Below are 24,799 nucleotides of genomic sequence, written 5' to 3' on the forward strand. Positions count from 1 at the left end.
GAAAAACACACAAAAAACAAGTGGAACACCCGTACAAATCTATATAAATTAGAGGTAACACTATTCGGGTCATGACAATAAATGCCTCCTCTGCAAAGTCCCGATCGCAGTTTTATTTTAGCCTTGAGTTTTTTGAGTTATATAAAATATCGAACCTCAATGACTCAACTTAACTTTAAAAATATGGCTGGATTGCAAGGAATAACATGTCTGTAAAAAACTTTCATCAGGCTAAATGCGTGACCAGATTCCCTCACTATTTCAAATTTAGCAAAGAATGAAGTACAAACAGTTAATATTGAATGCAGTAGTGATAACTTTTTCTTATTAGTAATCGCTCAGTTCCTAATAGTTCGGTCATTCATTGCTTTATACCTAGTCAAGCGGTCAAGGTCAGTCAAAAACTGCCGAAGTGTTCAAAGCATAGCAAATTCCACACAATAAGCGACTCTAGCAGAGTGGGGAAAAGCGATGTTGGATCATACATCCCAAATACCTTTTAAAATTAAAAAGGAATTTCCCTATGCATCACACGACCGTATAAAGTAATCAGAGCAGGTTTTCGTTTTTTTTTTAATACATAAGTTATTATAAGTAGTGGTGGATTAAGCCCGACTGTAGCGCCGTAAAAATTAGAATATCTTGATTTATTTCATTAGTACACGTATTATCCTGTATTTACGGACTCACCGTCTGTTGTTCGAACTTCCCTAATGAGAAGTCCGGATAAGCGAGCGCTTACAGATACCTCTATAGTTATAAAAAACATTGATCTGTATCTAGTGTAATTGTAAGATCCATCTAGGGTATACAAAATATTATCTTACATCCTGCAAAATAAGGCGTGTTTATCAAGGGAAATCCTATAAAACCTTCAAACATATTAAAATCCGTTTGAACAAAAATGAGACAGTTAATCAAATAATAACTTATATAAAGGAACTATACATTTGCTCATAAATCGTAACATTGTTCAAATGACCCAACAGAATTCTCCCAACAACCGCAGTCGCACTTTGCACGCAAAATCTCGAGAAGCATGCACCCTCGAAATGTCTTAGTGCGTGTAAAAAGACTTTGCTGGGAAATGAAATTTTAATCCTTCCCGACACTCTGAAATATAACGATTTCCGCGAACAAGCCCTAAAAGTATACATATCGTGGATACGGAAGATTAAATATCGCATTTTTTATTGTTGCTAATTTTTAATCACGCCCAACCAGTCGTGGATGAATCTCTCTGATAATCTATCTAAAGTAATATCCGTAAAGTCATTCAAGCAGAGGTGATTCAGCAGAATTTTTTTTTTTTATCTTTTACCTGAATACCAGGAAGTTTCTCCACTAGCGAGTGATCTCTGGGAAAAACGGATGTAATTTAACACAAAATACGGTCTAAGGACAAACATAAAGCTATATACATACTTCGTATAGAACTCTCACTGCAATTTCAAAATAGAGATAAATGACGAAGTTGAAATATGTTAGTAATAGGAGCCATTAGGAAATCAAATAGCCCATATAATTTTCCCTCAAAACGTCATGCGTAGATTTCTGTCGCTTAAACAAGGAAACGACTCCCGATAGTTTCCAGTGCCATGTAGCGACGACATCTTATCTCTGTTAGGTTAGAATAAATTTTTCACCAGCTTGGACTTACTTAAATGCTTTTACCAGATACCATTACCTAAGTGATTGTACCTCATACACCGTTTTCAGCACACTCAGGGACATTATAAATTTTTACGTATGCCTCCAGCTTACGTTGCGCCCCAATTACAATATAGTGTTTGGAGACTTTTAGGGGATAACCTACATGCCTATATGGATGATCTTGTAATCTTTTCTAATACCTTAGAAGTACATTCACATAAACTAGAGCTAGTGCTACAGAGACAAAGACAAATAATCTCAGAGTAAAATATCTAAATGTGAGTTTTTAAAAACCGAACATGTTTATCTAGGTTTTATGTGTCTAGTCAAGGTCTTAAAGTAGTCCATGGTAAGGCGTCGGCTATTCATAACTTTCCTGGTACCTATTAACGTACCTATAAAAGGGGGCAGGGGGATACAGCACTTTGGCGCTGTAGTGGGTATTACAATCGTATGTAAATATGTAACTCTTCAATCATGACAGCTCCTTTAACAGATCTTACGAAGAAGAGCGTAGATTTATTATGGTCTAAAAAAGCATCAACAGGCGTTCGATATCTTAAAAGCGGATAATGCAGCTCACCTAACTTAAAAATCCCTGATTTAAATAAGGGAATTTTTGTTTTATTGCAACAGAGCTCAGACCAATGGGTAAGAGGGATACTACTTCAGCAATATGATAAACAGTTCTTTCCTATAGCTTTTTACTTCACGTAACTAAAGCCCTCTGAAAGTAAATATGCCAGTAATAAGCAAGGAAGGGCTAGGGTAATCTTTAACTCACTAGTACATTTTAAGTTCATAATCTATGGCTATCCTGATAAAGTCCTTACTGAACATGAGTCCTTTACCGAGTTTTTCAAAGGCTTTAATCACAGTCCAAAAGGAACTCGGTGACAATTGATCATTCAGGTTATTGGAGCCAAGATAAGATATCTACCTGGGAAAGCAAATATCATAGCTGACGCATTATCCCGCAATCCCGCACCATACAGCAAAGAACCATTAATTGGACTAATAAGATAGACATCCGTGCCTATTGTTAAAACCGTATCTAAACAAGAAAATTCCGTTAACCCAAGAGATCGCGAGCATTGAATATCTGGGTCGGAGCGCAGAAAACTGTTACAAACTGAACAAAGCAAGTGTCAACAGCGATAAGCAAAATCATAAACACTTCGAACGGAAAACAGGGGTATGGCTAGGCAAAAACAATAAAACACTTCGAGCAGAAACCTAAAGCAAAAGTATATTTATAGTATGTGTATCAGAATAATGTAATCAAATGTAATGTTCTATGTAGGTCTGTGACGAGGAAAACCCGAAGAACACAGCAGAGGACTAACGACCAGGTAGTAGTAATAATCTCTCTCATACAATGTCATAAACTGGTTGCATTCCGTCATCCAGGGTTCCCTCCTATGTCACAGAAAGTCAAATCACTGTTTTACTGGCCTACAATGCTTACAGATATAAAAAGCACATAACTGATTGTAACACGTGTCATGAAAACAAGGGACACACTAAGACACCTGTCAGTTAAGGGCCTATCCTGTGCCAAATCAATCCTTGAAAGAATATACGTAGAATTTATTAACAGAATTACGAGTCTGACAGAGGGAATAAACACTTCTTAGTGTTAATAGTCCTTGACACGTTATATAGAATTAATAGCACTAAACAAACACCGCAATTGAGTGCGTTAGGAATATTTATGAGTGCTAAATCAGTAAATATGGAATTCAACACATAATAATCTGTGACTCGGGTGGTGTAAATCAATAATAATCTCATAACACGTAGTGTGAATTCCTTTCCATTAAGAAAACCAATAAATATTTTATCACCCAGAGTCAATCGGTTTGGTAGAATAACGGATAATTAAATAGGAGTGTCAATGTCTTACGAGTTACAACTCGTGATATTGGATCCGAACTGGATTATAGCGGTTCTCGCGGTTTTAAATACCTTTATCATTTATATCTTGTATCTATAGAATTGATGCCGCAAGTAGCCCCTTATACGGTACGCCGCTAGAACACTTTTTCCACATATTCAAGCCAACCATTAAATATATATATATATATAAATAAATATAAAAAAATTAAATAAATATGGATACAAGTGGAGTCAATATAATACACTCCGTAAGAAGTCGGAAGGGTTACAAATTATAATTAAAAAATAAAAAAGATCACGATAAAATCAATAAAGCAAAACGTAACCATAGATTAATTAAATATCCAAATATATATGCGTAAAGATTTGAACTCTAACTTAACGCTTTAGTAATGACAAAATAAGCTAAAAGTTCAAACACATATCCAAAACCTACTGACATATTGTCTGTCCCGGTGATTTATATTCGTAGTCAATGAAAAAAAAAAAAAATAATAATAATAAATAAATAAATAAATAAAATAAAATAAAAGAGATTTTAAAAGTCAGGAAGTCTAGAAGTGAAAATGTTATCTATGAAATAATCCTATATGAATCTGATACAGGGCTAATAATATATATAGAATTTGTATGGAAACCTTTTTCATATAGTTTGAATAAGGAATATTTAAGTTACATAATTACAATTATGCAGATTTCCAACATGAAACTAATATATTGTTCAATTTTGGTACTGTTTTTTTTTCAGACATTCTTTTCGGGTGTGTCGAGTATTAAAAGATAATAAAGTTTATCCTAAAGTCGTATTATTACCAGCAAGTAACGTAACTCTTAGCTGGCTGAGAGCAATCTCCTGCCAAGTGACGACGTCATCATTGCCGTATCAGCATTTGTTCCTTTTAACCTCAATAATCTGCTTACACCAGGCTCATCTGTGTGTCGTCTCTGCTTGCAAAAGCAGATTGACTGGAGAAAAGGAATGCCTAGCCCGAACATCTCATGGGCGAGGCAGACGTGTCTAAATTAATAACAAAATAAGCAAATAGGATTTCTATAACAACAAAATGGATTAATTTTTTCTGAACCTCATAGACATTTAGAAGTATCAAGATATGTATATGATATATTTACTTGCAACATTAGCCTATTACAATTCAAGTAAAACATTCATGGGAAAATGCCACATTTTCTTGAAAAAAAACCCAAAGTTTATTTAGAAATTAGTACATAGTGGGTTTTTTTCGTTGCATCTCCTACCTATTAATAAAGTTTTTAAAAAATTAACCTCAGAGGATGCGCGCGAGAAAATTGAATATGAAACTTTTGTTAGGGCACATTGAATCATGTTTAATATTCTCTTTGACTCTTATGTTGCCTGGCAATCTTACAAATAGCTCCGTTTTCCACTTCTTTGTCTAGTAACTTACTACCAGTAATATCGAATTTTCTTTGTGATTCGTAATGATATCTATTTATTTTTTATAATTATGGATATTTTTACAAGTCATCATAGACCTGGATAGGTTAACTCTTGTTTAATGCCATGGATAAAAAAGTTTGTACAGCTGACTCTTTTGAATTCCAATATATCAGCGAATTCATGGTGGGGTTAAGTCTGGTCTAAATGGCTCTCTCCCCTCCCCTGTATTTGGATGTCGTCTGTATTTACTTTGCCCTTGTGACAAGTATAATTTCACTTGCAGGCTGATTAATGGAACCTGGTTACAGTATCCTGCAGTACGAGAATTTCACATCGAAACTTCAAAAAATCGTTCGTCGCAGCGGACGACTACAGTCAAGTAACAACCGCCTACAATGTGAAAGGAATTTCATGGACTTCTTCGACCGACACCGTATCTCGTCGTTAATCTCGTTTTAATGCGGAATGCTCCGGCGGCTGTCGGAATCGACTACGAAAGGGACATACTTCCGACAAATTACGACCCGAAGGATATTCAACTCTACTTTGCTGGCGAAGGACTCGTGCTGGGATGATCTATTCATCGCGAACGTAATCGTGTAGCTTAGGATGCAGAGAATAAGTATGAGCGCAATATAGAATGTTGGACCCGCCCAGGCAAATTTTCCCCTTGTTTTAACCCTGTGAAATAGGCCGTTTCATTGGGCTATAGGTGGTTGTCTGGAACTGTGTAATGGACGAAAAGTTGTTCGAACGCTAGTTAAAAGTGAAGTAGTATAACACCTAGGTCATGTATCCTATATATATAAAGTATCATGTATCCTATCATAATTGATCATAAATAACAGAATCTAAATATATCTTTGCGTGTACGCAATAGGAATCTATTTAAAGTGCACATATATTAATCATAATTATATGAATCCATATACATACGTATAAACAAATCAGGTAGCCTATAATCAATCTGTTACCTTTTTTCTTACCAATATCTGCAGTTATTTATGAGTTAGTATATGAATTAATGAATCAGATATATAACATTTAGCATAAAAATCAACGAATCAATCAGCATAAACATTAATAATTTTATCAATTCATATATGAAATTTTTTATCAGTTAAAATATGATTTTTTATCATGTTAATCTTCATTCTATGCAATTATCAGAGTACATTAGTATTTTCTGTAGCATATGTATCTTAATGAGATGAAGTGAAAAAACTGTATCATTATACATCACGTGATCACTATTAATTTACCAATAATCATTGTTTTATATTTTGTTACTTTGAATCAATTCATGTACACCATGAATTTTTATTTACTATATATATTCACATAGTGTCTGTATCACTCCTATAAAGTCAAATGCAAGTCAAGTTTGAGTAATATTCAGTAGTTGGTTTTGGTAGCTGACCGAGCTGATGTAAGTGTTTACATAATAAAAATATGGAATGTTAGTCCATATATATAAAAGTCTACAACTAAAGAGGTCAACCAGATTGCTTGCAGGAATGTGATCAGACTAGAGACGCTAAAGATGACCGTATACAATAAGTATGTAGGCTAAGTTGACATGCCGTCACCTGTAGTCATTCAATTGTTTATAAACATTAGTCCAAGCTCCCTGCTTGAGACAACTACGCCTACGTGATCGTAGCGTGTCTCATTTTGATTGTGTGTTCGTATGAAACTATGTCATTTGGATTTGTATGTTCATATGTTCGAACTACTGTCTGTTCCTTCATAACTTGTAACAGAGATGGTAGACAAGCAGAACAGAGTTAGCTATCGTCATTAGAAGACTGTACCTCTTTACCTAAGCTTATCATGTAGAGGAATAGGATTAGGCCATCATCATTGGCAGAAGCGATCAAGCTATCGTTATTAGAAGACTTGTACAATTATATCTGATCTTCAGCATATAAAACTTCAAGAATATATATATTTTTATACTTCGTGTTTTCTACAAGAACCTCCTCACCGAACCATGATTTTTACATCGTCGTAATAACCAACAAGATAATACCGACTTCGTAATTGATCTACAAAACACCCCCAAACACTCCACTGAAGATGGAAGTGCAATACCAACCGACTTAGCGTATAGATTATCGCAAGTCTAACAAATTACCTCATAGGGCGCCTTATCATACAAGGCACAAGCCCTATAATATATATATATATATATATATATATATTATATATATATATATATATATATATATATATATACACACACACACACACACACACACACTCTCACTATATACAACCTCTCAAGGGGGTCGTACACCCACAGTCAGTGATGGGTAGACTTCTCTCCATTAGGGCAGTGTTGCAGAGTAAGAGAAGGGACCGTTGGTGGCTTGTGGCTTGGACCCACCTATGAAAGCTAAGAATGGTTATTCTTCAGGTGCCAAGATCGATGTCGCTGTCCCTCGGGACAAGGCATCTGAAGGAGATAGGAGGAGGTTCTCTGTGTAGTCCTCTTCGTGAGATTTGATCATGGAGAAGATAGATGCAAGTTCTTGCCAGCTTTTACTCCATTTGACTCTGCTCAACTTAAGCTTGAGTTTGCGTGAACAGAACAGTTGTAGGAAATAATGCTTCGTTTGACAGAGTGAAAACACCGCAAGTTCAGAGAAGAGCCATTAAGAACGGTCATCCCTCCTCTCTTTTTTTTCTTCCTCTACTTCCTGGTTACACTGGGATGAATGTGGGAATATGATGAACTCTATGGAGTCTACTCCCCAGAGTTGAAATCCAAGAGACGGTTTTTGGTTCAGTCTTAGGATCTTACCGAACATACATCACCTTGTTCAGGATGGATAGCACCAAGAACTTGAACGCCTCCAGTGCTACTGTTTTGGGAACAACCAGTTCAGCTTGAACTAGTCGTCTTCGGTGTCCTGTTATCACCATAGAAGTCGACCGCCGCGATGACGCGGAATGATTTTCTTCAGACAATTTCATTTTTTCTTCTAATATAAATTTTCTAATTCATAAGGTGTTCAGTTATTATTTTTTCACCCTGAATTGAAGATAAATAATGGAAGACTTTGCGCGTTCCCAGCCCAACTAGCTCTGCTTCCAGGGTAGATAGGAATGTTCCTCCCTGATGCAACCCACCATGTTTTCATTACTGAAAGACTCTCCACCTTCATTGCAAGCACTGACTATCTTGCCACAACGAAATGGTGGAATAACTTTTTCAGTCCTCTGTAAAATACCAGGGATTAGAGCCATCTTCACTGGTTGGTGTCATCGACGGGACTTTTTCTGTGATCAGAATTGTGAGAGTTCACTTCTTTCTGATTCAACTGTGAAGATGTAGGTCCACATTCACCTTAGTCGTTCACTAAGTAGTAGCTATTTTTTCTCCATAGTTGAGATTCAACTACTGATGAGAAACTTCTCTGTCTTGGCATCACAGGGACTTCAGTCTCTAGAAGGCATTTGACTTTCGTCTAATGTGCACTTACCTCAGAGAATCATCATCTTGTCTCTCAGCGTCGTTGGCGAAGAAGATAGACGATTTGCATTGTTCGTTCTCAATATCACCCTTCAAAATGCAGGTGTCGTGTCGTGACTCCGTCTCGGATGTGCACTCAATCGACATCTGTCGACAAGTTCGAATCCTTCATGATCTCCTGCGCTTTGGACTTTTTATAGGTTAATCCAGATCAGTCATTTGTCCATTGATTGTTTATCTTTTGCATTACACGAATGATCGACACCCTTCATTGAGTGCTGATACTTTTATCCACTACTGACTTCCAATGCATAAGTTTCTAACGACTAGTCTTCCTCAGAGTCCTACAAGATTGTGAGGACCAGAGAGTAAGACAGGTAGCTGGGTACTGATAATTTATTACAGGTAAACACAGGCTATAAAGGAGGCTGAGGACAGATATGTAGTATCCTACCTGAACAGAGAGAAACTGGGTCTGGGCCAGAAGGATTTGTGTTTTCTCGGAGACAAATTTAAAGATAATAAGATATACAAATAATGAAATCACATAAGTTATACATCAGCAGATAGGCCGCGGAACGCTCTATGGAATGGTTAAAGGAATGACGCGACTTGATGATGAGATACAATAAAAATATAGAAAAAACATAGTCCTTACAAATAGTCTCCCCCGACCCCAGACAATGATTATGGAATAATGATTGGATGACAAATATGTTGGAGGCCGGAGGCGACCCCGTGTCCTTGTGACAGTTGTTGTGGGGCGTTATTGAATGTCGAGTCCTTTGGCATTGCTGGCTGACAGGATGCCTCCCCTGGTGGTTGCCTGGGGGGTTCTACTGTCAACTGAGGGCGACCAAGACTGCAGAGGGAGCTGCATGATGCCATCTGTTGGGGGACGTCCTTAGGCTCCTCGTCTTGTGGCGAGTCAGACAGTGGGATGCTGGCCCTGCTGGTGGACCTGGGAGGTTCGACTGCTGTCCTTGAGTGATTTCGCCGACATCTGGGGGCACTGGCAGGCTCCGGTGGGGTTTCGTTCTAAGGTGGGGTCCTGCAGGAGCTTTCTGCGAGGACATCTTTGTCGGGAATGAAAGCAGGGTTCAGCTGGTCTATCCAGGGCTCTCGGTTAAAACCGATTCTTTTTTTTGGAGAGGGTCCGCGGCAGGGGATGAATTTCTGGGCGGCTGCGAGGAGTCTTGACAGGGTGACATCGAGGTTGTTGTTGTCGGCCAGGAAAAATTCTCCTGGCACTGTCAAAGTCTCCCCGTAGACCTCCACTGGTGAGGGGTCACCGTTGGCTCTTGGGGCGGTGTAGGTTGCGCTTAGGAAGTCCCCAGCATGGCAGCGGCGTCCAATGGGCAGAGCAGAACCACAGGTGAGGCAGTGGCATTGGTAAGTCGAGGAAGCCCACAGGTAGCACCGTCAGCTGTCAGAGGAGGCCCACCAAGTGTGGCAGAGGGGTTGGTGGGCCAAGAAGGACTAGGTGCGGCAGCGGTGTTGGTGGGCTGAGGAGGACTACAGGCGACGGTGTCGGAAGCATGAGCAGGTCCACAGGTGTGGCAGTGACATGGGCAGGCCAGGCGAGCCCCAGGAGCAAAAGCAGTGTCGGGGGGGTTTGAGGAGGCCCACAGGAAGCAACATCGGGGGGCCCGAGCAAGTCTACATGTGCAGCAGCAATGTTGGTGGGTAAAGCAGGACCCTGGGTGCAGCAGTGGCGTCGGGAGGTGCTCTGGGGATTCGGCAGGTGCGGCAATGGCACCGGGGGAAGGACCAAGGAGGCCCACAGGTTCGGCAGGTCGAGAAGATGTCTAGCGGCCCCTGGTTGAAGCAAAGGTGGCCGCGACGGATGTGTAGTATCCTTCCTGAACAGAGAGAAACTGGGTCTGGGCCACAAGGACTTGTGTTTTCTCGGAGACATACATTTAAAGATAATAAGATATACAAATAATGAAATTACATGGGTTATACATTGGCGGAAAGGCCCCAGAATGCTCTACAGAATGGTTAAAGGGACAACTCGACTTGATGACGAGATACAATAAAAATATAGAAAGTGATGTCCTTACACGAACATGAGGGACTTCTGAAGTTGGATACATACACTGTATGCTCTCTCAGAGAGTGGGCAGTGCCAGTAGCTTGGTACTTTTCATCACTGAAGAATATGTCAGATCGGCAAGGATATATGGTCTCATTATGACACATTTATATTTTTCTTCCTACGGGTCTGCCCACAGGTCCTTGGAACCTCATTTCCTTGGACCAGTGGTGGATGCTCACAAGTTGTATTTGCTTACTAGGCTCCTTCAAGAGGACAAGTTGCATCTCGCCCATAGTGTGGCGGTTCTAGAGGTAAGAAGGATGCGAGAATGACTGGCCTCTCCACCTTCCCTCTCTTCCTTCCTTCAAGTTGAGGGTAGGACTGAACTTACACTTGCTGGTGGGGCATTTGATGCGGTAAGCGTACACATCGAGTTTCCTTTATATTTTTCTTATCTGAATCATAGAAGCAATCTTGCTCCTTCCTCTAGCAAGGGGAGGAAGGAGACTGGCAATAATGTAAACCTTTCCAGAACTTTGCATTAATGCCTTGCAACTCTAAATATTCTTCCCAACCCTTTTTCAGAGAGTTACGATTCCTCACTATTTTCGAAAAGGCCCGGAAGTTTGACTCCTGATCATGCAGCTCCTATACATATACTCCGATCAAGTTGTCAGAGGCAGGGCACTCCTCCCTGCTCTTACGACCAGGAGGAATAGCTCGTGTGCTGAACTCCAGTCAGTTCTAGAGGCTCTCTCACATTCCTCCCACTGATAAGCTGACTAATGTGGTTCCGACAGGAAGTTGTGCACCACCACTCGCAACTTCTCCAACCTCTGATCTGACGGGAAAACTCTTGCAACTGCTGTATCAATGACCATGCCCAAGTAGAGAATCCTTTGACTGGGTACGAGGTTTGACTTTTCCTGGCCCCTGGGGCCCCTTCTCTGTTTAAAGGAATGGGAGCGAAAGGGATGTTGGTCCTCTGACCTAGGCAGGGACGAATGGGGAGGCCCTGCCAAAACTGAACTCCTCAATGGCCTACCATGCGACGATCTTCTTGACTGCTGCTGGGCAGGGGGAGGAGGAGGAGCTGGACGTCTTCGAGGACGAGACTCCAACTTAGACACAGCCTGGTGCACTAATCTGTCCGTGGTGTCAGCCCGCTGCCGGTCTATCACATCCTCCAGCTCGGTTCGAGGGAACGGAAATTGAGACTCCAACAGATCTCCATTCCTCATTCCAGCAAGGACTCGGGGTCACCGATCTTTCCATCCTGGTAAAGCTGCGTCTCTTCTATTCAGGAGAAGGTTAGCCCATAAATCAACACTTGAGGTGAGCCATATACAAAAATGCCTTGCCTCCGCACAGCAACAAACTGGCAAGAGAGGAAGCACTCACCAACCCCTCTGGGGACCTGTCAGAAGCTATCTTGGTAATGACTGTAGGCCAGAAGTCCAGCCAAGAAACCGTCTGCAACATGGAGGCTGCCGTAGATTCCAATGCCGAGACATCCTGTGGAGACAAGGATGGAGCCACCAACCTCACCTGCTCCAAAGTCAATCCCAGCTTCATAAGAATGACGTCCAGGTTAAGATGACGTGACTTAAAAAAAGCAGAGTTCGTAGCATAGTACTTCCTATGCCCCTAGAGCGAAGCGAACCGTCCTGATGTGAAACAGAGGCATTAACTTTATGCAAGACTGACTGGATGTGCTCCGACAAGGGAAGTTGAAACGATGACTTGGGATCCTGCCTAGCTCCCAGCAAGGCTTCCAAGCTTGAGTCCTACTCTCCAAATTGTTGAATCCATGAGTGAGGTCAACAACTTCTGTAAAGGAAGACAAAAAACTCTCGCGTGTCGCCCTCCTCCTGCTCCGGCAACAGAGACCGACGACGAGAAGGGTGTGCAGAAGGGTGTGCAGGATTATCTGAAGCGCCTTCCTCATTTAAATTAACGGAGGAACCAGCAGCCAATCAGCCCGAAACACTAACTAACCTCTCTGGGCGAGATCCAAGCGCCAACTCCTGCAACGAACCAGCCACAACACTAGGGACATCACTAATCACTCTCCCAACAGGTGACTCTCTAACATGGCCGCGAATGGGCACGGGCGTGGCAGATGTACGAACGTATGCCGGTGAGGAATCCCAAACACTTGAGATAGAATGAGAATTCCTCGGAGTTGAACCTAGAAGTAGCAGGGAGAGGGGCAGGCAAACACTCCTGCTGCACCAACTCCGCTCTCACAACCTTCTACCTCTTGACAGGCGCCTTGAGATCCTTACGGCAACAAATAGACCCTGGAGAAGAAGAAGTGGGAGCACCTACAATGTGCATGAACGAGGGAAGTTGCAACACGCTCGCGACTCGATGCAGAGGACGAAGCAGCCACTGCGGATAGCACAGGGGAAGATACACTAACACTCCGCAACACCAACACTCTCAGGAACACAGGCGTGTTGCTCCTCACTCGCAAACGAAAAAAGGGCAAAGTCCTTAACCTTCCAACGCTTGATATGCCGACGCGGCAGAGATGGGGGAGAAGGATAGGAAGACAGCACTGGTTCCTTACACAATCTCTTCCCAGGAGGCGGGGTGATGCAACACACTTGCTTCCAATCCTCCCAGCCGACATGGCAGCCAACTTATCTTCTAAAACAGAGTCCGATCTCTTAAGAACCGTCTGGCATAAAGCCTCAGATGGATCAGCAAGAGAAGGGTCCGAGACATGGAAGGGGGATGCAGCGAACTGGATGGCAGAGATGACATCACAGCAGCAATGATGACACAGACGAGCGAAGCAGCGCAGTTGAGACGACTGGGAGTGATGTCATTTATGGAAGTGACTTCATAAGCGGCGATGACATCACGGCTTTCCCCGATCTGAACGGGAAACAGACGCCACTGGTGGAGGGATACAAAATGACTGACCCCGTGACGGCTTCCCTTTGACTCGAAAAAGGGGCAATCGTCACTGGCGGAGCAATACAAAATGGCTGACCTCGGCTACTCACGAAGACGAGGCCAGGAGGAGGGGGGTAGCAAGCATCCATGAAGTGCGTCGGCAAACCCTCCGAGGACGGTGGACCCCATAGCCCAAGCGTCCCCCAAAGCGCCGCCATTTTGGATGCCTCCAACTCTGAAATAAAAAACAATGATGAAAAAGCCACCTCCCTCTCGGGAATCAAATTAACTCCCGAAGAAGAAGGGGCAACATTACATAAATCAGCCTGAGGGCCTCCTGATACTTCCAACAATGAATCGATGGAAGAAAAGGAAGGGGACAAAGGCACAGCATTAGTATGGGGTGTGACAGCAGCAGGAAATGATGCATCAGGAAGAGAAGAAAAACCCTCCCATGAAGGGAGAGTAGAAATCCTACAATGCTCCCTCTTACTATAACTTCCACTGCTCTCTAGGCCATGCACGGCATTACATGCAGGGATTCATTGTACAGATGTCAGAGCGACACCTACTATATGTGATGTGGGGTCGGTCGCAGCCGAAGCCAAAAAACGAGAACACGGAAAACCTAGAGTTCCGGGGCACATACGTTGATGAGGCCGAGATGAAGCAGAAGAAGCCATAATAGTGCACACACACACACAAGCGAATGAAGCGGGTAAAGGCCGAGAGAGGTCAACCACAACTCTCACCCAGGCGGTTAAGAAAAGAATGACGCAGTTGCGTAGATGTGTGGTCCTTGACCACTCTTCACCTGATACACGCACACGCTGCCCGATCTCACAAGATTCCTTGCTTTCATCTGCGATTTAACCGGATCCAGCTAGGCACTAGAAATGATCCTATTGTTAAGACTAAGGTTTGTAGCTATGAAAAATACAAATTGCCTTAGAAAATTTGTCATTTTGAGGTAGAAACATCCATGCATCCCACCATCCCTCAATGTGGGAATCAGTCATATAATTACTGGGCAAGTCCCGTAATTAAAAATGACATTTTTATTAATAAAATAAAATTTGAATTATACCTACTTATCCAGTAATTATATAGCAATTGGAGCCCACCCTCCATCCCCAAGCATGGTTTTTTCTCATGAAGGGCATAAAACAAACTGAGCTCTTTGCCAATTGGTTCCCAATATCTGAATTTAACTGCCAGGTGAGTAAAACACTTGTTATGTGATTACTGGGTAAGTATGATTAAAACTACATATTTTATTATAAAATATTTTATTTTTAACTACAAGAGCTGAACAGTGAATTACAAACATTATAGACTTTCAGAAGAAAGTTGCTGATTGCTGAATAACCATTGGTTCCATGCAATGTAAAAACACCATACAAAAAAAAGAAAAAAAGTAAAATAATTCAAAATCACTCGGATTTCCTGCTGTCCGCAATGCATTTTGAAATCCACTAAAAAAGATTTTCAAACACACGAGAATTAGTGGTTATTTTGCTAATTTGGTAATACTCATAAAATTGCTGGCTCCTAGATGTGCATTCCCAAACAGATATGAAGTAGGGAATGCATTCTAACACAGGAATGTAAAAATCACAAACCTCTTAAATGAGTTACTATTGCATTCAGGATTTCTGACTCATTGAAACTTTTATGTCTTTGGGTAACACAGGTTGTGATAATCTATTATATTCTCTAATTTAAAATTAATCCCTGGTGCTGTCATGCACATCTCAGATCTTAATTAGGAACTCATGAGTCTTCACTATCTCTCCTACGTAAATTGAATTTGGGCTAGTCGGTCATGGCAAATTTTATAAGTTCTATATACCATACTATTGTGTTGTGTTGCAATTTATACACAAGTCATTTTTACTCTTCACAACTGTTTGATGTATGAATATTTGATGAATAGCCCACATGATCCAATCCCTATAAGTAAAGAAAGTAAAGGAGGAGATGTCTTTTGAATCCATGATCCAAGTGTTGGGTTTACAACTTCCTGTTGCTCTGTATGAGCATTCCATTTCTAAGGACCCTAAATGCTACCAAATGCCCGAAGGCCTTTTGTATTGCCACTTAAAGATGTCACCTCTAAACTAGGTGCCAACAACTTGTTATTAGTTCCAACTCGACCATTGGACAGTCATTAGTTCCAACTCGCCCAAGAATTGGTGTCCAAGAGCAACTTTTATTTTGACTTTATATAATGATCAAACAGATGTACTCCACAGCTGACATGGTGGATAATAATATATTCCAGGCAAGATTTCATAAGTTTAGGGGCAGTGGTCTGCCCCTAGCATTCAGGAAGAACTTGTCTGACAGTACTACTAAGAATGGGCTTGTTTTTGTTGGTATGGTGTTTTTTACGTTGCATGGAACCAGCGGTTAGGCAGAGATTCATTATGGTACAAACTTTAGCACGACACCTACTGCATGTGGAGTATGGGTTTGTAGCTGAAGCCAGGAAATGAGAACATGGGAAACCTTGAGTTCCTGGGCACATACATTGGCGAGACCGAGAAGAAGCAGAGGAAGCCATCAAGCACACACAAAGACAAACACAATAGCAAAAACAGGCAAAGAAAACCCGGGTAAAAAGGCTTGAGAGGGCAACTGCGACTCTCACCCAGGCAGTTAAGAAAAAAGACTGAACGCGGTAGCGTGGGTGCACAGTCTTTGAACATTTTTCACCCGATAAATGTATGCGTTCCCAGATCTCACCAGATTCCTTGCTTTTCATCTCTGATTTTTAACTAGATCCAGCAGGCGCTAGAAAATTATCCTATTGTTAAGACTGAAGGTTTGTACCTAAGAAGAACACAAATTGCCTTAGAAAATTTGTCATTGTATACCCTTCTAAGGGACAATAAGCAAGCTGCCATTTGCTGAATGGGCATGCATGCAGGTTTTCTAGATGATTGAGTATATGTCAAGGGGAGAGAAGGACTGACAATGAACAACCTGTTTGTTATCCCTTCACCTTTTTGTCCCCGACAATATTGGGTTCATCAAGCCTATCTTTGAATCAGTGTCGTTGCATTATATTTTTTCGAGAGGCCCAGAAGTCAAGCAATTGAACATCATACATGTTCAACAGATCAGAGGCATGGGTCTCTTTCCTTTGCTCTTACATGACCAGGAAAGAGGCCCCAGGTGAGGCAAACTACCAGTCATTTCAGAAAATTGCTCGGAATCCTCCCACCAAGAAACCTAAATCTTCCTTAAGGAAAAAACCAAGGGTTTGTGTACATGTTGGAACAAATGACAAATTTTTAAGTGATTTGTAGTTTTCCTAACAGACAAATCTCAGGTCTTTACATAAATGGCCCACCTCTGGCCATCCTTCATCCTGTTTCCAATAATCCAGCTTGCAATAAAACTAAAAAAGACATCAGGTTTGTATATTAGGAAAAATACAAATTACTTTAAAATTTGTCGAATTTTAATATGTTATTTATCATTAAGTGGAACTCATAAGTGCAACACCACGGTTGCCACAATTGTTTTTCATTAGCAGTACAATCAGCTTAAAATCTTTAGCACTATTGTAAGCTTTGGTATCAGAATTTAGCTGTCTTTCAAGGAGATGGAATGCATGGGCTTTGCCGAAGGTCATCCCACGCCACATGGTGAAGAAAACAGATGGATCCTTTCAAACTGAGCCTAATGCAGGAGCCCAGAAACCAAAACACATCACATTTCCAAAGCAAATCTATGGTGGAAAGAATTGTCGGGCAACAGAGGGAACAGTCACTGCAAGAGGTCACTAGTGCAAAAAAAAAAAGAAAAAGAAAAAATAAAAGGTCCGAAGTGAGACTGATCTATTCTCGGGAATATGAGAGATTTTCAAAGTAATTTGTAATTTTTCCTAACATGCAAACCTGAGGTCTTTACATATGGGATTTACTTTCAGTGGAAGCTTGAGTCGGTATTTTAACTTTAAAAAAGGATATTGGTAGTTGGCTACCAGCAGAATGGGAGGAATCCCTTCCAACCAGATGCTACGCATTCACTCTACCTTTTGGCCTAGGAAGCAGAATGAGGGCTGGATAGAGGTGGGCCATTTATGTAAAGATCTGAGTTTTTTGTTAGGAAAAATACAAATTACTTAAAACTTCCATACTTCTGATCTGTTGAACCACGCTGTGATGTTAAACTGACAGACTTCTGGGCCTTCGAATAGATGAAAGGTAATGTCATTGATTCTTAGATAGGCTTGGATGAGCCCTTATTGTTGGGGACCTAAAAACCTGAAGATCATTGGTTCACCAGCGGGTCTGTTCATTGTCAGTCACTCTCTCCCCTTGCTAGTGAGAGGGGAGGAGTTGCATCTATTATTCTAAAAAGAACTAGATTTTAGGCAGGATACTCGAGTCATCTAGTACACCTGCATGCATACCTGTATAGCATGTGACAGTTGTTAACCATCCTTAGAAAAGGTACAAGGCCAGCCATACACCTTAGGCGAGATGCTACCTAGCCTTAAGAGCTGGGTGACCTACATGACTACAGCAGCCACCACAGAACCTAAGGAAAAAGAAAAAAACTATGGGCAACGTCCTGTACATAAAAATGAAGTGAATGTGGTCTGTTGTGACTGATTCCTGACATAATACCTGTCCAACGGGTTCTTCCAGACTAGACCAATGCCCCTGACCATATGAAATCTCACCCGGAATGTATTGTCTGCTGTGGAGTATGTCCATTTGATCGTTTGTTCGTATGGTATGGTGTTTTTTATGTTGCAGGGAACCAGTGGTTATTCAGCAACGGTGACTTCCGAACCACGTCGAGAGTTAACTTCCTTCTGTCACAAGAAATACACATCTCAGATGCCTCAATGGGTGCGTTTGATCATACCTAACCAACAGGTTCTTTCTGACTAGACCAATACCCCTGACCTTATAAAATCTCACCCGGAACGTACTGTGTCTACCATGTCTGCTGTGGAGTATGTCCGTTTGATCACATACAAAGTTAAAAGAAATGTTTGTATGGTGCTTTTACATTGCATGGAACCAATGGTTATTCAGCAATGGGACCAACGGCTTTACGTGACTTCCGAACCACATTGAGAGAGAACTTCTATCACCAGAAATACACATCTCTCACTCCTCAATGGAATGGCCGAGAATTGAACCCGCGACCGAGGTGGGACGCTAATACCATACCAACCATGCCGCTGAGGCACTTGTTGAAAGAAATGGAGGTTCTAGACAGACTTCTTGGCCGAGTCGGAACCAAAAAAAGTTGTTCGCACTAGTTTGGAGGTGAAGTCCCAAGTGGTAACGCAAAAGGCCTTTGGGCACTTGGTAGCTTTTAGGGTTCTTAGAAATGCAATGCTTATTGTTTGTTTGTATGGTGTTTTTACGTTGCATGGAACCAGTGGTTATTCAGTAACGGGACCAACGGCTTTACGTGACTTCCGAACCACGTCGAGAGTGAACTTCTATCACCAGAAATACACATCTCTCACTCCTCAATGGAATGGCCGAGAATCGAACCTGCGACCACCGAGGTAAGACGCAAACACCATACCAACCACGCCACCGAGGGTGCAATGCTTATAAACTACACATTTGGCCTCAATTTCGACTGGGCATGCATGTGGATAGAAAACTAGTGATAGGTGCTCGACTGGGCACGGAGATGGAAAACAAGTGACAGATAAACCCAGTGACTTTTGGTTTTGGGTTAGCTTCAGAATTGGCTGCCAAAGCATGACAGTATTTTATTCCTTTTTTGTAAGTTTTTAGTTTCATTGGTCAGTGTATAAAAAAACTAAGTTCATTCACCCAAGTTGAGCAGGTAATGAAGTAAGCACTTCATAAAATTGCTTTGCTACGTAAAATTGCTTTGCTATGTAAAAGATAGAGGTAAAGAGTGTAAGCGGCAGGGTTATTAAGCAAAGTAAATAATTTGACAAAGGGCTTAATCATCCAGAACCAAGAATTTCATTAAAATTTTTTATTTACTAAAAATCACTGCTACAACAAAGTTCTTCAAAGAAGAAAAACATTTCAATTACAGTATTTCACTGAAATAAATGAGAAATCACACAGAAGCAAGAATGTAAACTTCTTTTTTTGTAAACACAAGTGCAGGAAATTTGTCACATTACCGATTCAAAACCTTAACATACACAAAGATAATGTCTGACATTATCATGAGATTTGTTAAATACAGTATACAGCTTCTAGAAGAAGCCTATTACTTTTTCTGGAAGTGCTCATTTTCAAGACTTTAATATTTATAGTATTGTACATATTAATCTGTAAATCTGCAGCCCTACAGTGCTGACAGTAATCGTAAGTGTGCTGTATCACCATCATTCTTTAATTAATTTACAGAATCATTTACTTTCTCAATTAGCCTCTCGACTGAAACCTATATCAAAAGGAATTTACTACTCTTACAATAACTTCTGCAAAGCACTGTGCAGATCCATTAAAATGAACTAATTAAACAAAATACAAAACTCAGTAACTCAACAAATATTTACATATAAATTTACTTCATATAAATATATAAACTACAGTATAGAGTATATAAACTTTAAATATCACAGCAATACTCCAGCATGAACTAGTTAGCATAACAATCACTAGAGTTCATCGTGAAGGACATTCTGGTCTGGAATATCTTTTGAGATACTATTTCTTTTATGTGTAATGTAATACATAGATTTTAACAGCTCTGTGAAAATGGGTAACTGTTTCTCAAGTGCAACACTCAAAAGTTTATTTAACTGACTTAAGTGAACAAGCTTTATCCTCAACTTTTTAATTTGTCTAACAAGATGTGCCTTTGTGAAAGCTAACAAGTGATAGTGTGCTGTCTTGTGAGCTGAGGATTTATCTTGCTTTTCACCGATGATCACTTTAGATATAAGACCCATTATATGCTGAAGTTTTGCTGATGAAATAGTTAAGGAGTGATGAAGCTGAGTGGTAGTAAGTCTTGCTGCTTGTAACACCTTTTCCTTACACTCCTCTTGGCAGGTAGAGAGGGCTAGCATGAGACGATGACCTGCATCCAAATTGGCAACTATGAAGGACAGAAGATTGGCTGGAGTCAGTGCATTGGTAGAGTCGAATATTCTACTCTCACTTTTCCTGCAAATCAACAAGAGTATATTGTATTAATGTTGAACAACTGTTCATTGCAAATAGTAAACAAAATATTTTTGTAATTTATGTAGTATTTTTAAGATTTTTAAGACTTAAAACCAATAACTGTATGTATTTCTAAACTTCTTAAAAGCATAAAGTTGTAAACATTACTATTATCCTGAAACCACTAAATATTAAGTTACAACCATTGTAATCACTTGGACCAAGGTAAAAATGATCATCTTGACTCGATACACTAAACATCAGTTATTCTACATACAGGTATGGAATAGCCCTTTAAAAATGAAGTACAAATTTTGTGGTTAACTGGGTTCTTCATGATAATATTTTCCATTTAATAATGGGAAAGGTCTTCATTTGGCTGTAGGAACTGTTGCCTTTACAGTTCGCTTAGCAGATGTAAATTAGTCTTCAACACAATAACAATGCAGTACTGTATTAGCTGAAGGTTTAAGAAGAGATCTGACTTACATTGTACTATAGGACATGAAACATTCTGCAACTACTACTATTAAAAAATTTGGCTAACCAATTGAACCTGAATCAGACTTTGTTTTCAAGAGCTTCCGAGTGTACCATCAGGTGCCAGAAACTTTTTAAAATATTCAGTATGGGATTGTGGCAGGTAAATATTTGGTATGGAATAATGCAGGTTTTGGTTATGACCATGTGCAACCCATATTTGAGCTAATCTGACACATTGGTGTGGTTTAGTATGAGGTACAACAGCAGTGTAAGTGGACCACTGAGAAACCCAGCCTAACATGGCAACTTTCAATGACAGATATACCAATTTAAGAGAAATGAATATCAAAACTGACATGATGAAATTATGGAACTGATATTTTTGGTAATGGCGTAAATGGAATTAAAATACCCAAATCCTAATCTTCCAAGAATAAAAAACACCAGACATGTTGGTGGGTCTGAAAACTTAAAAGCAAATATATAAAGCGATATAATAAAACCAAATATACAAAGGGATTCATGAAATATATACAATAGAATTCTAACTGAACTCAAGTGCAGCATGTGAAATGGATTAAAATATTGATTTCCAAACTTACCGAAAGTGGGGATGGACTATAATAGTTGGGAGATTTTCAAAGTACAGATGCCATGGCAGGATGTTGGTGAGGGTGTCAATGCGCGCAAAGGTAACATTTGGCAAGTGTTGTGCTGCATTAGCCACTGACAGGAACACATGCCCTACACTTGTACAAGCTGCGCAGGTTTTGCTATAATGCAGTACAACCACCATCTTCAAGGGAGTGAAAAGAAACTTTACAACTATGGCTATAAAAGTTAAGCTACAATGCAGAAATGTAATTTTCTTGTATGGAACATATACAGCCATTTCAATGTAATAGAATAAAAATAAAATGCACCAAAGAAAGGTAGTATTGTTTCAATTTTAAACTGATCAAGCACAGAGTATTCAAGTGCAGTAAAATTACACTAAAGAAGATGCAGACTGCAGTGAAACACCTGCCCAGTTCATATGTTGGTATTTTTAGTCAATCTTAGATCAATATATGAAAGATCATCACTTTACAGTGTAATTTACATCAGTTAAGAAAAAATTCACAAATGCTTTAACTGGACACTTGAAAATAAAAACAGCTGTATAAAGCAATCTTATGAAAATGTGCAATTCTACTATTAAGGCCCTCCTTTACTCTTTCACATTTTCTTTGCTAGTGTTAAGTAAATCATATTTATTATATAGTAATTGCAGATTTTTGGCAACCTTGAACCTTTCCATTCTACTTTTTTCCAATAAATTATGGTTCCACCAAAGTTGGACCACCCAACTTGGGACCATAAAATACCTGGCAATCCTGAGCAATTTCTGTGATAATTTTTTGTATTTAACTCGGAGTACAATATTGGATTAATCACTATACCATGAAAAGAATAACTACATGGCCATTCCCAGATATCAACTGATTGTTTCCCTTCCAGTCCCCATAATCTGAATTCTGCTTACACTTGATTTCCAACCCTCACTTCTCCATTCCAACGTTTTCATGTTTAAACATACAAGGCCTCTCCTCTAAGTCTGCTCTATTAATAGACCGTAATTTAATATGATCACCCTCAAAGGATTTGTTCTTGAATGGCAAGTAAAAACTGAAGCAAAACAAAGAAAATTATGCATCCTGGCAGGACATAACTAAATAGAAGAAATTAAAAGCAAAAAGCAAAGTACTGCAAATGGGACCAAAGGAATACTGCAAAGAATCTTACCATCTAACAATGCATCATGCAAGGCACACTGTAGCAGGTATCCGGCTATGACTGATTTATCAGTAATCATGAAACATTATAGATGTTTACTACATAGTCCCTTTGACCCCCAGCTACATAATTGGTCTCCTCTCACCTAGCAGTTAAACTTTATGTTTACCATGCTCAATTACTTGGGTACACATTGTGAAAGCCTAAAAATTTGACTCAGATGTCTGGTTAAACTTCTTGTCAATGATAACCTGCATTTCTGCAATACACGCTTTCTCTTCTACTAAATTGTTAATGTTTAGTACACATATTCACAATAAAATATAAAAATAAAAAGAATTTTATCGAGCTGCCCTCCATTCACAGAGATAAAGAGGAGCCGCTGTCAATACACCCTAAACAATTCCTACCCACAAAGGAACAGTGAAAGAGACCTTCCAGAATTTACAAGCAGTATGACTAACACATTAATATTGAGAAACTCGACCATATAATGATTAAAGTCCAGAAGTATTTTTATAAATCAGGGTTGGAAAAAAGTTAAAGGAATGGGGCATCTACTTAAAACGCAAGTAACGGGAATGTCAAAGAACTTTAGTGCAGTAAAGCATAAATGCGAAACAAGATACAGCTGACCCCTGAGATTTAAGGGGGTTAGGGACACAAACCCCTGCGAATACATATAGCTAAAGTCCGTAAATACTTGACATCCCTCTTAACCCTTAAACGCCGACGCAGTAAAAAAAAAAATGTCTCCCGTGTGCCGGAGATGTTTCAGAGTGAGCGCGGGAGCGGAAAAAATATTTTTTTCAAAAAATCATAGCGTGCTTAGTTTTGAAGATTAAGAGTTCATTTTTGGCTCCTTTTTTTTGTCATTGCCTGAAGTTTAGTATGCAACCATCAGAAATGAAAAAAAATTATCATTATCATATATAAATAAGCGATATATGATAGCGCAAAAACAAAATTTCATATATAATTGTATTCAAATCGTGCTGTGCGCAAAACGGTTTGAAGGCAACAAGTTACTTTTTTTTTCGTTGTAATGTACACTAAATTGCAATCATTTTGGTATATAACAAAATTGTAAAACGATAAAAAGGGCAACACAGAGAAAAATATTATCACAAAATAATGCATGAATTCGTAACGCGCAGACGTAAACACATATTTTTTCAAAAATTCACCATAAATCTAAATATTGTCCTAGAGACTTCCAATTTCTTTCAAAATGAAGCCAAATGATTGAATATTACTATACTGTAAGAATATTAGCTTACAAATGCAGTTTTCGACCATATCTGACGAGTTAAAGTTGACCGAATGTCGAATTTTTTTTATATATATTTTTTATATGCAATTATTTCGGAAATAAGAAAAGCTACAACTTTCAAATATTTTCGTTTTATTCTACAAATGAAATTGCGCCATTTTTCATATATAAAACTCCTATGAAATGCCCTAATATGAAACGGAGCAAATATTCCGAGAATGGGACTTACGCATTTCGGAGATTTGTGGCGGAGAATCCGCGCGCGGAGGGAAGGAAAGTTTTTTTTAAAAAGTTCACCATAAATTTTAAATATTGTGCTAGAGACTTCGAATTTGTTTCACGATGAAGATAAATGACTGAAATATTACTAGACTGTAAGAGTTTATCTTACAATTGCGTTTTTTGACCATTTCGGTAGAGTTAATTTGACCGAACGTGGTTTTTTTTCTATTTATCGTGATTTATATGCAAATATTTCGAAAATGAGAAAAGCTACAACCTTCAACTATTTTTTGTTGTATTATACATGAAATTGCGCACATTTTCATATATAAAACGTTATGTAACGGCTAATTTAAAATGGTGCAAACATTACCACAATCGCACGTATGATTTTTTTCGGAAGAGTTACCGCGCGGACGTAAAGAAAATGTTATTTTTTCATAAATTCACCATAAATCGAAATATTTTGCTAGAGACTTCCAATTTGTTGCAAAATGAAGGTAAA

The 24,799-nt window shown here is 39.6% G+C and overlaps 2 protein-coding genes across 2 annotated transcripts in view; one reads left to right on the forward strand and one right to left on the reverse strand.

Moving 5' to 3' along the window:
• The window catches only part of LOC135202590 (thioredoxin domain-containing protein 11-like), a 183,240-nt gene that overhangs the window by 144,363 nt on the left and 14,078 nt on the right, over positions 1-24,799 (forward strand). The window lies entirely within an intron of this gene.
• Positions 19,387-23,484, reverse strand: LOC135202591 (thioredoxin domain-containing protein 11-like). Its single transcript, XM_064232099.1, has 2 exons — positions 21,626-23,484; positions 19,387-20,540 (listed from the first exon to the last, which is right to left on the reverse strand). Exons 1-2 carry the CDS (start codon positions 21,913-21,915, stop codon positions 20,030-20,032), a joined length of 801 nt encoding a protein of 266 aa, XP_064088169.1. The 5' UTR covers positions 21,916-23,484; the 3' UTR covers positions 19,387-20,029.

The sequence above is a fragment of the Macrobrachium nipponense genome, chromosome 30 (assembly GCF_015104395.2).
Source record: "Macrobrachium nipponense isolate FS-2020 chromosome 30, ASM1510439v2, whole genome shotgun sequence".
NCBI lineage: Eukaryota > Metazoa > Arthropoda > Malacostraca > Decapoda > Palaemonidae > Macrobrachium > Macrobrachium nipponense.

Coding starts and splice junctions, on each gene's coding strand:
- LOC135202591 (XM_064232099.1), bottom strand. CDS start 21,915: ATGGCTGTATATGTTCCATACAAGAAAATTACATTTCTGCATTGTAGC. Junction 20,541..21,625: donor ATAGTCCATCCCCACTTTCG/GTAAGTTTGGAA, acceptor GTTGATTTGCAG/GAAAAGTGAGAGTAGAATAT.